Source organism: Berghia stephanieae, chromosome 6, assembly GCF_034508935.2.
Source record: "Berghia stephanieae isolate SIO BIC M18660-M18661 chromosome 6, UCSD_Bste_1.3, whole genome shotgun sequence".
Lineage (NCBI taxonomy): Eukaryota > Metazoa > Mollusca > Gastropoda > Nudibranchia > Aeolidiidae > Berghia > Berghia stephanieae.
Window position 1 is genome coordinate 53,844,741 of NC_088365.1, and position 17,500 is coordinate 53,862,240.

Sequence of the window (17,500 nt, forward strand, 5' to 3'; positions counted from 1 at the left end):
GCTTACCACCCATAGGAAAATCGTCACATTCGTTACGATGTAATCGACAATTTTCTCATTCTGATTTCTCTTGTACAACACGACATTTAAAGAAATGCTTTGATTACAGCTACAAATACTAAACACTGTGTTGTAGAGCTCACTTGGTACTTTTGTTTGAGTAAGAAAAGTCTATTTTTTTGCTGGATGGGTGTGACTTTTGGGGGATATTCTAAAAATAGCTGGTAAGGAGAGAGTTAATTGAATTTTTCTATTTCTCCCCTGGAAACTACCCATTTTTGAAATTTCAAGTTGGCAGCTCTGACCTTACCCATAGTATGTTCTATGAACTAAAATTCTCTTCCCACGACTGGGGCTGCCAACCACCAGCTGTACGATACAACTGACCCACAGATTAAGGACTGACCACTGTCGACCACTGTCCGCTACCGTTGCCACGATGTCCAGTCTTTCTCGAGTCCAGTACGACCGACGTGCCATAACAAATGACTTAGTTGTCTCAGCTCACTTGGTCACCACCCCCCCCCCCCCAACCTCACCCCAGCCCTGCATACAGAATGACATAATGATATATTCAATTTCCTTTACGGCCAAATTAAACAACAACAAAAAAAAAACCCTTCTATTTCAGATTTCGATAAATCTTCATGACCTTCAACATGTCAAAATTCTCGAACCTGAGAATTCAGAGAAGTGAAATACCAAGTCACGTGATCGTTAGATGCATTCTGACAAGCTGACGGCCATTTTAAATCAATCGATCTTTGAAGCAATTTTTTCTTCTTCTTCTGGCAAAATGAAAATAAATCGTATGTTTTGTAAGTGCTGGTCATTCAGACTTTGTCTCGGCCCCGTCTGGTCTGTGTCTGTCTCTGTGGCGATTTCTCCCTGTGTCACGAAATGTTATTATTAATGTTATCTTAAGTTTATTGTGTACGCTAATCCCAATGTTATTCTTAGTTCGTAATGTCTAACTTAATATCCTGCTGTGATGATCATGTCGTATACGTCCTTTTGTTGTTGAGTTCTGTGTAATAGATATAGGGACTGATCTTGGTATTGCGTAGGACCGCTTAAGTTGTTTTAATTTATGGTCGGAAATGTCATAGGTCATGGATTTTCCCGTGAGTCATTTCCGGGCACACAAAGAGAGACTATTTCTTTAAGTATTTCTTTTCTTTTAAAATTCTGTTTCTTGGTTTTTGTAAAACTTTCATCCTTCCCATTCACCAGTTGGCCGTCCGACGATTCGGACGTATTTTAGTCTCTATGCAAAGTTCAGCCGATGCTGTTTTGCAAGAGTTGTACTTAATTTTATTAAAATCAAATTGTGATTTTAATTGTTACAGGCCTTGTGGTTGGTGGAATTATTCATTTAATTCAATCTTTCTGCTTATATTATGAGTTAATTAATACTAGTGATTTTCTGATTTAGTAGTTTGTGCCAAGCACGTTGGGCAGTGACCACGTGTTGAGAAGTTTATAGTGTTGTGATATGTGTAAAGGTGATCTAGTTTAAGTATTATTGCTTTTGTTTTTATATGGTTAATTAAATATTGTTTTCTTTCCCATTCTAGTGGGCCTGTTGATTTGGGGCCAAAGCCAAAGAAACTATTATATGAATTAACTTTAACCCTTTTGAATTTTGGATGTAAGACTTTTCTTCGTTTGATTTGTGGCCAAAGCCAGAACATTTTAATAGCCTTATCCTTGGCCGATGCCATCGATATTATACCATATGAATATTGTTCATATCCGGTCAAAGCCGTGGACATTTTAGTTGTACTGTCATAAGGCCGACGCCTTAGATTCAAAGAGAGGTTGGACAGTACGAATTGTGACAGTAGAAAGAAAGGACGACAGACTGCATCATCTCGACAAGAGGAAGAAGCCCTGACGGACCTGTGACGGACAGTTCATATTGTGTTCTATGTGTTCTGTAAAGGTAAGGGGCCCCACCTTCTTGTGAAATCTGTTTGTGACTTATGTGACTTATTCATTGTTCCACGTTCATCGTTACTGTCTCGTGAATTGAGTGTTCGTCATTACATGTGCGAATGAGAGAGAGAGTGTGAGAGAGTAATTTGCATTAATAAATTATATGAAATATGAAAATTTACTTATCATTCGTTGATTGTTAGTTTGTTGGGCTGGTCAATTTGTTGGACGTTAGCAACCCTTTAAGGCCATTGACTGGGACGGAGGTTCTGCAGACCACCGACTCACTCTTTGGCATTGTCACTTTGTGACATTTTTGGTGGAGCTGCCGGGTAGTTTTGCTGACGTTTAACAGAGTGATTTTTGTCTGATACTGATGATCAGGAGTGATTTGTAATTGACTCTCACCTCACCTGTTACTCATTTATAAAGACAGTTTATATTTTGTTGACTGACGTAAGACTGTAAAGTCGTATCCCATAACATTGAATAGGAACTTGCACTGTCATTGATTTATTGCCTTTTGTTAAAAGACATCGGCTAAGTTGCAACCTTCTGTTATTGTTGTCACTTGTTGGTTATCTTAAACCAGTTGTCTGTGGCTGAGATTTACGTGAATTGGGTCAGATTGACTTGTTATTTTAAACTGAGTTGGGAACAGGGAGCGTCGATACCTACTGTATCCCCGTGGTTGTTATATTATGAGAAGTGCTGTTACACATCATCGCTGATTATTTATTTGCCAATTAAAGGCGAGAAGAAATAATAATTGTTTGAAGTAAGTAATTATTGCAATATTTAAATTCATTCGTCAGTTATACCCGAAGGTATATACATTTCCACTAGTTGATATTGTTGACTGATTTTCTATTTGTATAATTACAAAGACTTTGTTTTTAAGTTTCTCTTGCTTGCTCAAGTGTTTTAACTTCTTTGCTTCATTTTATTGAACTACATTGTCTTTTCCCTTCTTGAACCATCATGGATGTTGAGAAATTAATCAAACTCGGTGCTCAACTGGCATTGGAAGGTGAGGCTTTAAGGAAATGGGTAGATGAACAAATAAAGCAGGAAGAGGCTCGCAAGACGGATGCTCTGAATGAGGCCAAGGCGCGAAGGGAGCACGAGCGAGAACAAAGGGAGCACGAGCGAGAACAAAGGGAGCACGAAAGAGAGCAAAGAGAACACGATCGAGAATCGGCAAAGGAGGAGAGCGCCCGCGAAGAGAAGAAACTGGAGCTGAAAGCCGCTCTTTTGGAAAGAGAGTTGGAGTTGGAAAGACTGAAGGTACAGCATCCAACTCATGCCTCCTCCAGGACTCATGTGCCGTCGTCGTCGGTCGGGAAGAGCCCACGACTACCGCCGCTTGATGATAGGAGAGATGATGTCTCGAGTTACATTTCGCGATTTGAGAGGCATGCTTCTGCCAATAACTGGCACAGTTCTGACTGGGCAACCCACCTGGGTGCCCTACTGTCTGGAAAGGCCCTGGAAGTTTATACCCGTATGGATGAGGCCGATGCCAAAGACTTCGGGAAGGTCAGGGACGCTCTGCTCGCGCATTACAATTTGACGGAGGATGGGTTTGCCGCACGCTTCCGTACAAGTAGGCCAGAGCATGGAGAGCGTATGGGCCAATTTAAGATTAGAATTGCTGGGTACCTGGACAGGTGGATTTCTTTGGCGGGGAAAAACAAATCCGACGCTGAAGAGATTATAGATCTGATACTGAAGGAGCAGCTAATCAATTCATGTGGCCGGGATTTACAGGTGTTTCTCAAGGAAAGGAAACCTGGGAACACGGAAGAAGTGGTCAAGTTGGTTGAAAATTATGTGGAGGCGCACGGTGCGATGAACGCCTATTCTAGGCCTCACTCGACCATGCCTAAGACGAGTAAGGAGCCATCATTGACAATTAAGCCGACGGAGGATGAGCGTCAAATGAAGACAGTGGAGACGAGTCCAACGAGGGCTCAAAAGGACAAGCGGGTGACTTGTCATCGATGCTCCAAACCTGGTCATATCGCTCGCGATTGCCGACAGAAGCCACACCAGCTCTCTGCTCTTCGAGCGGAAGTTCCGACTTGTGCATTTTGCAAACGACGGGGTCACACCGAAGAAAAATGCTGGAAGAAACGTGACCGAGTATCCCATACTGCGGCGTCATTGACCACAGAACTGGAGTGCAAAAATCACCACGGTTCCATGGAACTCAAATGTGGGTGCACTGTACCCGTGATCTCTGCAGCTTGCAGAGCCGATGACAACCATCAATTCTCGCGTATGCCAGTGGCAACAGGCTTCATTGACGGGAAGCGTGTGACTGTTCTGCGTGACAGCGGTTGTAGCTGCGTGGTGGTACGCAAGGGAATATTGTCACCAGATAAAGTGAGCGACAAGAAGGTACCGGTTTCGCTCCTTGATGGTAGCATTGCAACAGCTTCCGTGGTAGAGGCGGAGTTGAGATGTCCATACTACGATGGGCCGGTTTCGGCAATGCAAATGGACAACACATTATATGATGTGGTTGTCGGGAATATTCCCAATGCAAAATGCCCAGGGATTACCATAGGGGAAGTGAATGCGGTGGACACGAGGTCCACTGCTGCGCACAAGAAGGGCAAGAAGCCCTTGACGACGCCGATTGCGTCAAATATCGATATCACTGTCAAGCAGTTAGTGGAGAAACAAACTAACGACCAGACACTGATGAAGTGCATGCAGATGGCACAGACCGGAGAGGTAAGACAGACTGGCCGATCTAACGAGACTTGGTACGGTTTCGAAGACGGTGTCCTCGTCCGGTATTTTAGGTCAAAGCGGACCAATCATAGAGATGTCATGAGACAATTGGTCGTTCCGAAGGACCTTAGACCCAAGGTCTGGGCACATGGCTGCAAAGAAGACTACTGACCGAATTCTCAACGAGTTCTTCTGGCCCAGCGTGTGGACCGATGTCCAGAGATTTTGCCAGTCGTGTGACCGATGTCAGCGATCGGCACCTATAGGGCGAATACCCAAATGCCCCTTGGGACTGTTCCCTTGAGAGATGAATCGTATTGTCTGGGGACGCCAAAGCGTAGAGCGTTCTAACATGTAAACAGGAAACTGTTGTCAAGGGAGCAACATTACTCTGTTGTGGAGCGTGAATGTCTTGCTCTAGTTTGGGCAATACAGAAGTTGAGCACGTATCTGGTCGGGAGACAATTTGTCATTGAGACAGATCACGCGCCTCTTCTTTACTTGAATCGAGCAAAGTCCGAGAATGGCAGACTCATGCGTTGGGCTCTGTTATTGAGTCAGTATCGGTTCACCCTGAGGTCTGTTAAGGGAACTGACAACCATGGGCCGGATTTCTTGTCTCGGATGTGAACATTTCGTTCAAATTATTGTAACAAAAATCGTGTTTTTGTCTTAAGAAGGGGCTGTGTCACGAAATGTTATTATTAATGTTATCTTAAGTTTATTGTGTACGCTAATCCCAATGTTATTCTTAGTTCGTAATGTCTAACTTAATATCCTGCTGTGATGATCATGTCGTATACGTCCTTTTGTTGTTGAGTTCTGTGTAATAGATATAGAGACTGATCTTGGTATTGCGTAGGACCGCTTAAGTTGTTTTAATTTATGGTCGGAAATGTCATAGGTCATGGATTTTCCCGTGAGTCATTTCCGGGCACACAAAGAGAGACTATTTCTTTAAGTATTTCTTTTCTTTTAAAATTCTGTTTCTTGGTTTTTGTAAAACTTTCATCCTTCCCATTCACCAGTTGGCCGTCCGACGATTCGGACGTATTTTAGTCTCTATGCAAAGTTCAGCCGATGCTGTTTTGCAAGAGTTGTACTTAATTTTATTAAAATCAAATTGTGATTTTAATTGTTACAGGCCTTGTGGTTGGTGGAATTATTCATTTAATTCAATCTTTCTGCTTCTATTATGAGTTAATTAATACTAGTGATTTTCTGATTTAGTAGTTTGTGCCAAGCACGTTGGGCAGTGACCACGTGTTGAGAAGTTTATAGTGTTGTGATATGTGTAAAGGTGATCTAGTTTAAGTATTATTGCTTTTGTTTTTATATGGTTAATTAAATATTGTTTTCTTTCCCATTCTAGTGGGCCTGTTGATTTGGGGCCAAAGCCAAAGAAACTATTATATGAATTAACTTTAACCCTTTTGAATTTTGGATGTAAGACTTTTCTTCGTTTGATTTGTGGCCAAAGCCAGAACATTTTAATAGCCTTATCCTTGGCCGATGCCATCGATATTATACCATATGAATATTGTTCATATCCGGCCAAAGCCGTGGACATTTTAGTTGTATTGTCATAAGGCCGACGCCTTAGATTCAAAGAGAGGTTGGACAGTACGAATTGTGACAGTAGAAAGAAAGGACGACAGACTGCATCATCTCGACAAGAGGAAGAAGCCCTGACGGACCTGTGACGGACAGTTCATATTGTGTTCTATGTGTTCTGTAAAGGTAAGGGGCCCCACCTTCTTGTGAAATCTGTTTGTGACTTATGTGACTTATTCATTGTTCCACGTTCATCGTTACTGTCTCGTGAATTGAGTGTTCGTCATTACATGTGCGAATGAGAGTGAGAGTGTGAGAGAGTAATTTGCATTAATAAATTATATGAAATATGAAAATTTACTTATCATTCGTTGATTGTTAGTTTGTTGGGCTGGTCAATTTGTTGGACGTTAGCAACCCTTTAAGGCCATTGACTGGGACGGAGGTTCTGCAGACCACCGACTCACTCTTTGGTATTGTCACTTTGTGACACCCTGTCTCCTTGTTATTCTCTCGTGGTCAATCAGCCGTGCCAATCGGACAGGTTGCTGTCGTAATGCTGCGTGTTCAATCAACCGTGAAAAGACGGAACTAACCATAAAACTAAGTAAGAATTTGGAGACCTCAGATCTCTGGCACCAAGAACGGTAATCTCTGGTAGGTTTGGTGTTCAATGCAGAGGGACTGACGGAAAACAAAGACATGATATTATTGAGCATTTGAACATTTATACAGAGCAATATCCACTTAACGGGCTCAATGCGCTTTACAAGGGGTCCCTGGTCAACAGCAACATTTAACATGTAGGACGAGACATGACGCCTGTGAGGCGATATGACAATTTTTCGGACAACGCTGTTAACGGCCAGGTACTCAGTTTACACCTGAGTACGGTGAGAGAATGTGAGTAAGAGTCTTTTCCAGAGACTCAACTATGCGCCGAGCGAGGCTCAAACCCTGGACCTTCCGATCCGAAAGCGAGTGTCATACCACTAGACCACATAGCCGCATATTAGTGGTCTCTCTCTCTCTCTGGTCTCTCTCTCTGTCTCTCTCTCTGTCTCTCTCTCTGGTCTCTCTCTCTCTCTCTCTGGTCTCTCTCTCTATCTCTCTCTGTCTCTCTCTCTGTCTCTCTCTCTCTCTGTCTCTCTCTCTGGTCTTTCTCTTTCTCTGGTCTGTCTCTCTCTGGTCTCTCTCTCTCTTTCTCTCTCTCCCTCCCTCTCTCTCTCCCTCTCCCCCTCTCTCTCCCTCCCCCCTCTCTCTCCCGCTCTCTCTCTCCTCTCTCTCTTATTCTTTATCTATCTATCTATCTATCTATCTATCTATCTATCTATCTATCTATCTATCTATCTATCTATCTATCTATCTATCTATCTATCTATCTATCTATCTACTCCCCCCCCCTCTCACTATCTCTCTCCACCTCCCACCAACTCAATACAAATCGAACGCGAGACAAATGGACAAATCGTTGGTTTGACAAAAACCACATGTAAGACAAGACAAGACAACTATTTCCAATGTTGACATCAATCATAACACAGTAGATAGTTGTCAATCATGATTGAATACCTGCGGTCTGGAATCGGGGATTACCTGTGTTTTCCAAGCTGACGATAGCGGTGGCTTCAATCAAGGCTGAGACACTGACTGACAATGATTGCACACACACACACATACACACACACATACACACACATGCACACATACACACACATGCACACATACACATATACACACACATATACACATACACACACACATACACATACAAACACATGCACACATACACACACGCTAACACACAGAGTTATGCCAAATATGTACACACACACGCGCACACACACACACATGTCATTATGTGTCACGGGTTGAGATAGCACGGAGGGAATAGATAAGATAAACAAAAAAATACAATGACAGCAAGCATGTCTTCTGACGTCATCAGGACCTGTAACTTTGTACCTGTTATTATTTCAATCGTGTACAAAAACCGTACGAAAAGAAAATAGGAGAGGGGTGTGTGTGTGGGGGGATGGGGGGGGGGGGGGGATGAGTTTAAAATAACTTAATTATACATATATGGTTCTATTTTATATATCTTACTCTTCGTGGAACTGAATCGCATGTCTTAATCTCGAGTTCATATGCATGGAAATTCGTACAAATTTGTTCGATTTTCAATGAGAGTGAACTAACTCGAGAGGGTTTAGTCAATGCATACCAATTTGCAGGTCTGATAGCCCAGATTGTTTTGGGGCTCACGTAATGTTGTATTGGAAAGACACTCAAACCAACGTAAACACACATCGTCCATTACAACAACGTGACATCAAGGCCATCATTGCGTTCGGTCATCAGACCTGTTGAAATACACACGTCGTCATAAACCCACTGGCTACGAAATACGGGATTTTAAATAATATCCTTTATGCTAGAATTGTGGTTTATATTTCTGCTTATTTTATATTTAGCGCAATATCCGCAAAGACGTGCTCAAAGTGCTTTACAAAAGGTACCTGATCTACACGTCACATGTCGAATGAGACATGACGCCTCTTAGGCAATAGTGCTTTTTTTTTTTTTGTTTCCTACAGAGACGACGCTGTACTCGGTTTACACCTGAGTCCGGTGAGAGAATGTGAGTAAAGAGCCTTTTCCAATGACTCTACTACGCGCCGAGCTATTTCTAGTTGTTTTTGTAAAATTCATGCAAACGATATGACATTATATTATATATTATTATAGATAGTTCGAAGTTGACGTCACTGTGGTCTTTATTATTGTATTTTGCCATCCGCGTTTAAGAGTAATTCTCACTAAACTGTATTAACCAGACTATAAAAGTTCATGGTTACACATGGTTTGTGTGTTGGTCCGTTATACTTCCTGATGGCAATGTTGTGAACCTCTTAGCCAAGCGCATACTATCAATATATTAGAAATATTGACGACCACCATCCATGAAATGAACAAGACTTGCGTCCAAACTGGGACGCGTCCAAAAACGATATTATGATGATAGGTAGACAAACGGTAGACAGTGATACACTGTGATTGGTGATTGTGATAGTGTGACCGTGTTCGTGTCAGTAATAGTGTGAGATTTGCATATATTAATCAGATGACACCTCCTTGATGACAGAATTGACACCACCCAATGTCTGGACGTCACCTCACAACTCTACCATCCCCCCCCCCCTTTCTATTGACATCTATGTCGCTGCTCTCCCCCCAGCCCCTCGTCCCTGTGTCCCATGACCGACTACCCCACTCCCCTACCCCCTCTTTAACATCTCTGTATCGGGTCTTTATTGTGGGTTTTTTGTTTTGTTTTTGTACTGTGAGAGAAGAAAAAAAACCAAAAAAACACAAGCGTTTGTGTGTGTTGGGTCAGTTGTTAGTGTGTGTCGTCCATATTCTTTCAATGTTCATAGACGTGTAGTGGATTTGGACATGAAATAAATGACAACATTGACATCAATGTCAATACTCACTCGTCCATCCCCCACTGCCCTCGTCATCTGTATCTATGTGATCTTGTCGCACGACACTCGCTTTCAGATCGGAAGGTTCTGGGTTCGAGCCTCGCTCGACGCATGGTTGAGTCGCATAGTACTCGCATAGCATCAATAGATAACTTTATAGTTCAACAATTTACCCCGACAATGATTAAATAACATTTCAAAATCCTTTAAATTATATAGTCTGGCATCAACTTTCATTTACAACAAGTTTTAATGACTTAGAGATGCTCGTAAAGTTCTGAAATTCTACGATTTATTTTCTATTCGTAGACAGGTCTGGTTAAGGCAAAGCTGCCAACTTGAAATTTCAAAAAAATCGTAGTTTCCAAGTGAAAGGAAGAGAAAAAAAGTCACTTTAAATAGCTTTACAAATAAATAAATTTCCCTCAGCATGGTCCAAAAATGCTCCAAAGTTCTGAATAATGTATGTGTTTCTATGGAACTAAACGTTCCTTTTCAACAATATTTGTTTAGTCAAAGAATGTTGTTCTGTATCTGGAGCCAAGAATTTCGTATTTCTACGACTTTTTCGTTGTACTTGGCAGGTTTGGTTAAAACCATCGAATCCGTTAATCTAATCCATCCTGACAGGATAGATATGGACACTAGTGGTCACTCTGTCTCCACGGACAGGCTGGACAAACTGACCTGCCAGATTAAATGACCAGTGAATGGCCATGGTTGGTGTTGGTTGAACTAGTCTGTCGTTCTCTGGAAAAAAACGTATTTTAAAATTTGGCCAGAAAACTCGTCCTTCAAATATCAATCGATTTAAATGACCGTCATCTTGGTAAAAACTCTTAAACCTGGGATTCTTTGAAGACTTCGCGGAGTCCCAGGTTTGAGAGTTTTTGCCAAGATGAGGGACGAGCTTTCTGGCCAAATTTTTAAATAAGGCTTTTTCCAGGGTTCCGGCAGTGGTGATGGTGGTGGTGTTGGCAATGGTGGTGGTGGTGATTTACTTACACTTGTTATAAAATTGCATGTTAACAGTAAGATATCCGAAGATGTATAAATACATTATACAGATATCTCTCTTCTTACAACTCTCTCTCTCTCTCTCTCTCTCTCTCTCTCTCTCTCCCTCTCTCTCTCTCCCCCCTCTCTCTCTCCTCCTCTCCTCCTCCTCTCTCTCTCTCTCTCCCCCTCTCTCCTCCCCCTCCTCTCTCTCTCTCCTCTCCTCTCTCCTCTCTCTCTCTCTCTCTCTCCTCTCTCTCTCCTCTCTCCCCTCTCTCTCTCTCTCTCTCTCCTCTCTCTCTCTCTCCTCTCTCTCTCTCTCCCTCTCTCTCTCTCTCTCTCTCTCTCTCTCTCTCTCTCTCTCCCTCTCTCTCTCTCTCTCTCTCTCTCTCTCTGATCAACAACAAACCACTCCTATGTAAGATTGGAATTTAAATAGACAACACTATACAACCTGAATCAAACGTTTCGGCTTTGAACTTCAATAAGAACAACATAAAAGCCACTTGAACATTGTAGCAAGTACCTATTCATTGGATTGCTGAAATTCTTCCTAAATTATCTGCCCTTCTTCATTTCCTTTATCTCTATTCCCCTTATATATACATTCTTCTTCTTCTTCTTCTTCTTCTTCTTCTTCTTCTTCTTCTTCTTCTTCTTCTTCTTCTTCTTCTTCTTCTTCTTCTTCTTCTTCTTCTTCTTCTTCTTCTTCTCTCTTCTTCTCTTCTTCTTCTTCTTCTTCTTCTTCTTCTTCTTCTTCTTCTTCTTCTTCTTCTTCTTCTTCTTCTTCTTCTTCTTCTTCTTCTTCTTCTTCTTCTTCTTCTTCTTCTCCTCATCCTCCTCCTCCTCCTCCTCCTCCTCCTCCTTCTCCTTCTCCTCCTCCTCTTCTTCCTCCTCCTCCTCCTCTTCATCCTCCTCCTCCTTTCCTTTCCTCCTCCTCCTCCTCCTCTTCTTCCTCCTCCTCCTCCTCCTCCTCTTCCTCCTCCTCCTCCTCCTCCTCCATAGAAACGAATGTAAACTAGTACTCATTATCTTCTGGGCAGTTTTTATAATTTATTTTGTCACGGGAAGAGACTTTGCACTTAACATGTGTCTCCACATTCAAGTGTAAAATTTCAACCAGTTGTCTATTGAAAAGAAAAGGTAATTACAAAATAGGCTGGGTATTTCATCATTGTGGCCCACTCCTACGTCTTACTCGATAGAGACAATGTGTAACATATTTTTTTCCCTTTCCTTTGATGATTATGTCTCCCCTTTGTAGATTTTTTAATGTTTGTTTTGCGTTTTGAAGTCAAAAGAAGGTTTTGCCTTTTATTGTTATTCTAATTCTAATAACACGTCAAAGCTACCATATCGCCACAAAAACTCATATTAAAAATTATGGACAGAAAACTCGTCCTTCAAATATCAATCGATTAAAATGATCTATATCTTGTCAAAAACTCTCAAACCTGGGACTTTCGGAATATTCAAGGAGCTTTCGGGTTTGGGAGTTTTTCACAAGACGAGGGTCATTTAAATCGATCGATGTTTGGAGGAGGATTTTTCTGGCCAAACTTTTAAATACGTGTTTTGGCTTTTTAAAAATTCAGATTACGACAGAAAGAGACATTCATCGAAGCGTTCAAGTGTACAAACCGTTTTCAGAATAATAATGGCGATGAATATTTGAAGTGGCTTTAATTGATAACTGTCGTAGTCCGGAAAAAAACTCGTAGATAAAAATTTGGTCAGAAAACTCGTCCTTCAAATATCGATCGATTTAAATGACCTTCGTCTTGACAAAAACTCTCAAACTCTGGGATTCCTTGAAGACCGCGAAGTCCCAGGTTTGAGAGTTTTTCACAAGATCAGGGTCATTTAAATTGATCGAAAATTAGAATGACAAGTTTTCTGGCCAAATTTTTAAATACGAGTTTTTACAGAGTACATAAATTAAAACTGGTAAAGAACCATAAAGTCAATTAATATTTGAAGTGTCTTGAATTTCCAAATGGCTAAAGTAACGAACTCGGGGAAAAACTCATTTTAAAACATTTTGGCCTCAAAATCCGCCCTTCCAATATTGTCGATGGGTTTAAAACCAAAACATCCATCGTCTTATCAAAGACTGTCAAACCTGGGACTTCTAGCAAGTCTTCGAGGAAGTCTCAGGTTTGAGACTTTTTGCCAACATGTGGGTCATTTTAATCAATGGTTATTTGGGGGACGAGTTTTCTGGCCAAATTTATGTTTAAAATGAGTTTGTGTGTGTGTGTGTGTGTGTTTGTGTGTGTGTGTGTGTCTTTCTCTCTCTCTCTCCCTCTCTCCCCCCCCTCTCTCTCTCTCTCTCTCTCTCTCTCTCTCTATCTGTGTGTGTGTCTCTCTCTCTCTCTCTCTCTCTGTGTGTGTGTGTGTGTGTGTGTGTGTGTGTGTGTGTGTTCCCATTGTACACCAATAAGGATCGCCATTCACAACGGAAAGTGTGGGGTTTGTTTTATTTCTGTCTTTCTGGGTTTCGTTTTATCTTGACTTGATGGCCAATTATATTTTCTGTGAATGGATTTTGGAATGTTTGTGATTTCAATGAATGGGGACTTTGGGTGAAAAATGATTCGATCTGTTTGATAGATTTTTGGAATTCTTTGACAGGTAAACGTTATTTAATTTATATTATGTTAGATCAATGAGTGTTTTTTGTGGGTTGTCAGTTAGATAACAGAGAAATAGACGGATCTTCTTTTTTTATCTTCTTCTTCTTCTTCGTCTTCTTCTATTCTTCTTCTTCTTCTTCTTCTTCTTCTTCTTCTTCTTCTTCTTCTTCTTCTTCTTCTTCTTCTTCTCTTCTTCTTCTTCTTCTCTCTTCTTCTTCTTCTTCTTCTTCTTCTTCTTCTTCTTCTTCTTCTTCTTCTTCTTCTTCTCTTCTTCTTCTTCTTCTCTTCTCTCTCCTTCTCCTTCTCCTTCTCCTCTCTCTTCTTCTTCTTCTTCTCTTCTTTCTTCTTCTTCTTCTTCTTCTTCTTTCTTCTTCTTCTTCTTCTTCTTCTTCTTCTTCTTCTTCTTCTTCTTCTTCTTCTTCTTCTTCTTCTTCTTCTTCTTCTTCTTCTTCTTCTTCTTCTTCTAACATGGATACTATTTAGTATCTTCTGCACTTTTTTATAAGGCGCAAAATCTAAAACATGCTCAAAGCAACAAAAAAAATCGTATTTCTACGAACGTTTCGCTGTACTTGGCAGCTCTGCTACCTATATCTATGCAAATTCACCCACCTGTTACGTCACACCGTCGATCCAGACGGGGACTCGAACCCGGTACCTACCGATCCGAGGGCGGGTGTCATATCGCACTGGACCACACAGTAGTCCCGTCCCTATCTGTGTCAAGATGACTTCAAGCACCCAGTGCGAGGCATTCCGTGGAATCCATGCATTAGAGGGAGGCTAACGAGTGTTTGTGTAAACACCACCTTAGATCCCCGGGATGGACAACAACCGTTTAACTCGACGGGGGGATTTAGGCAATTGATAGGAGGTGTGTGTCTGTGTGTGTGTGTGTGTGTGTGTATGTGTGACTGGGTGTGTGTGGCTGTGTATGTGACTGTGTGTGAATGTATATTATGGGCGTCTTCATTTTAAGGTACTGTATATAAATAAATAAATAAAAATAAATTTCCCTTTATTCATTCCATAGAGGACCTTTTTCTCTAGAGTCTATTCCGAGTGAAGACTGAAATAACCCAGGCGTGAGCCGCAGTGCAGCGCTGCCAATTGAGCTAGAGCGAGGTATATGTGTCTGTGTGTGTCTGTATATGCGTCTGTGTATGTCTGTATGTGTGTCTATCTGTGTTGGGCGGGGGGGGGGGGGGGGGGGGGGGGGGGGGGGGGGGACTCCGGGACCAGGGACCTAATGGCTCTGAAGGAGAACTTCATTTTGCCTGGCGCTGAAATGACCTACAAGTTGTATATCCATCCAAAAAGAAAACAGAATATTCCATCGGCCATTGCAAACATTCCAGGCTGAGGGTTTAAGGAGAAGAAAATCTAAAAATAAACAAAAAAACAAAACAAACAACAACATTATAACAACTTTTCATTTCTTTTTTTTTTTCCTACCTTTAAAAAAAATTAAATGAATTTTATTTCTTAATCAATTTTGGAATGTAAAAAAGGTTTGATAACAATCTGGTGACACAATGGTGACGTTGTGTATGGGACATGGTCTCTATCTCTACGATCACTGGTGTGGAATATACAGTGGTGCCAATACCCTGTTTTACTCCGTATACTCCCGGCGTTAGTTCATTTCTTTTTTATTTCTTCCTAGTGTGTTTGTTGTATTTTTTTTTCTTTTTTTTTTTTTGGTTGAGTGGGGGGGGGTGGGTGGGTGGGTAGGGGGAAGGTTTATTCGTTTGTTTATTTATTTATTTTAGATTTCAATTTTGTTTGTGTTTTAGTTGTTTGTTTTTTTTTTTAGTTTAATTTTCATCGCCCCCCCCCCCCCCCCTTCCACCATCCACAAGTGATTGAGTGTCATTTAAAGAAGAAAAAAAAGTATTGTCTATGACGTGTTGTGTGGTATATTTTTGTGTGAAAAGTTTACAAGTGATTTACATTTCTTAATATTTTAATGAATCAGAATCTATTTATATCGACTAGAAGACTTGTTTGTATGCTGTTGTCTTTGGAAGACTGTATCCTGTTGAAAATTGACGATGATGATGATGATGATGATGATGATGATGATGATGATGATGATGATGATGAGGATGATGATGATGATGATGGTGATGATGATGATGATGATGATATCGGTGATGATTATCTTTACAATCTCAAAAAATAAACCGCACAAAATGTCATATCCTGTTTGACTGGCATTTTGGTTTGGCAGCTCTGGTAATATAGGCCTTACGCTTATCTTTCCAATCATTCGCATGGGACATGGTTCCCGTTATCTTGTGCAATCTTTCTTTCCTTATCGTGACTGATACAACACCATCGCCATTCACGACAAGACAAATTATGTTATGTTGTATGCTATTTTACGTTATATTTATCTAGGGAAATATGTCGCTGAAAATAATATAATATAGATAGTATGCAGATGACGTCACTCGGGCCTTTGTTATTGTTTTTGCCATCCGCGTTTGTGAGTTGTTCTCACTAAACTGTATTAACCAGACTATAAACGTTCATGGTTACACAGAGTTTGTGTGTTGGTCCGTTATACTTCCGGATGGCAATGTTGTGAACTCCTTGGCCCAGCGCATTCTATCTATACGATTATGATGATTGGTGTGTGGATGATGTGTGGGAGAGGGTGTGTGGCTGTGTGGGGGATTGTGGTTGTGGTTGTGGATGTATGTGTGAGAATGTGTGTGTGACTTTGTGTGGGTGTGGGAGAGGGTGTGAGTGTGTGAGGGATTGTATGTGTGAAGATGTCTGTGTGTGTATGTGTGTGTGTAAATGTGTGTGTATTCGTCTATGTACATCTTCATTTATTACGCATATAATTGCACATGTCGTAGTGTATATGTTTGTGTGTGTGTGTGTGTGTGTGTGTGTGTGTGTGTGTGGGTGGGTGGATGGGTGGGTGGGTGTGTGGGTGTGGGTGTGTGATTGTTTTAGGGTGGGATTTCTTTTTTAATCACCAGTTGCGTTGACAGGTACCCAATCACTACGGGTTGGGCCGGTAGGGGGGGTCAGAAAAAGAAATACCCGTTGCAGGATACATTCCGCCTGATCTAACGGACCCAGCTACCCAATCCCTGATGGGTGGACGACGGGTCGAGGGGTCAATATTGATTTCCATGCTTGTAACGCTAGAGCCAATACTTCACCAAGTAACCAACCGGGACTCTCTTTTGTCTGGGAAATATGGAGCCAATTAGGAGATAATTTCTTTAGCCGTGCAATCAGAGACCCATTCATACATTCTGTAGAACGACTGAAGATGACGTCACTCACCTCCTTGTTATTGTTATTAGACCGACAATGAAGTGATTGGTACTCACTAAGTTCTCTAAATCAGATGGTTGATGCTAGTCACTAGTTATTTGTCCCGCCTTGTTGTGGACCGTCTCCGACCATAAATCATGTATTTATTACGTGTGATATCAACACGGTGATAAATGCATTGTCACACGATACCAGATACTCGACTGGAATAATGGATTCGATTTCAATTCATTTTTAATGTGTTTGTTTAACCAGTTATCTGTCATACTCTGGGTGGAAAAAAACACGTATTAAAAAATTTGGCCAGAAAACTCTTCCTCCAAATATCAATCGATTTAAAGGACCCTCATCTTGGTAAAAATTCTCAAACCTGAGATTCCTTGAAGACTTCGCGAAATCTCAAGTCTGAGAGTTTTTGCCAGGATGAGGATCATTTGAATCGATCGATATTTGAAGGACGAGTTTTCTGGCCAAATTTTAAAATACGTTGTTTTTATCCATAGACCGGCAGCATGGCTGATTAATGGCCACAACTTTACGACATCTCTCCGTGGTTTGACCTACTTTCGTCTTTCATTCGTGTCGGCGTCTGGGTCTACGCTCCATTTTCAAATGAATAACAGCTCATATTTTTATGTTGTGTTGCAGGACGATCTGTAACCGAAACCAAACAACTTTTATCCCCGTAGAAGCTTTCATTCACTACGGATTTACTAAACAATAGAAAGTTAACGCTTACGTTCTCAGCCTACAACGATCGACGACTGTCGAGGTAGAACACGAAGATCTGTCCTGAGAGTCATAAGACAAAATCTTCATCGTTCGATCGTTGTCGGTTGTGAACGT

At 41.3% G+C, this 17,500-nt stretch overlaps 2 protein-coding genes across 5 annotated transcripts in view; both read left to right on the forward strand.

Moving 5' to 3' along the window:
• LOC144975266 (uncharacterized) overlaps positions 1-17,500 on the forward strand; it is a 221,062-nt gene that overhangs the window by 140,827 nt on the left and 62,735 nt on the right. The gene's annotated exons all lie outside the window — the stretch shown is intronic.
• Positions 926-6,590, forward strand: LOC144975265 (uncharacterized). The gene is made up of 3 exons (XM_078919189.1): positions 926-1,357; positions 1,578-5,832; positions 6,053-6,590. The coding sequence occupies exon 2, from the start codon at positions 2,920-2,922 to the stop codon at positions 4,849-4,851; it is 1,932 nt and encodes a 643-aa protein (XP_078775315.1). The 5' UTR covers positions 926-1,357; positions 1,578-2,919; the 3' UTR covers positions 4,852-5,832; positions 6,053-6,590.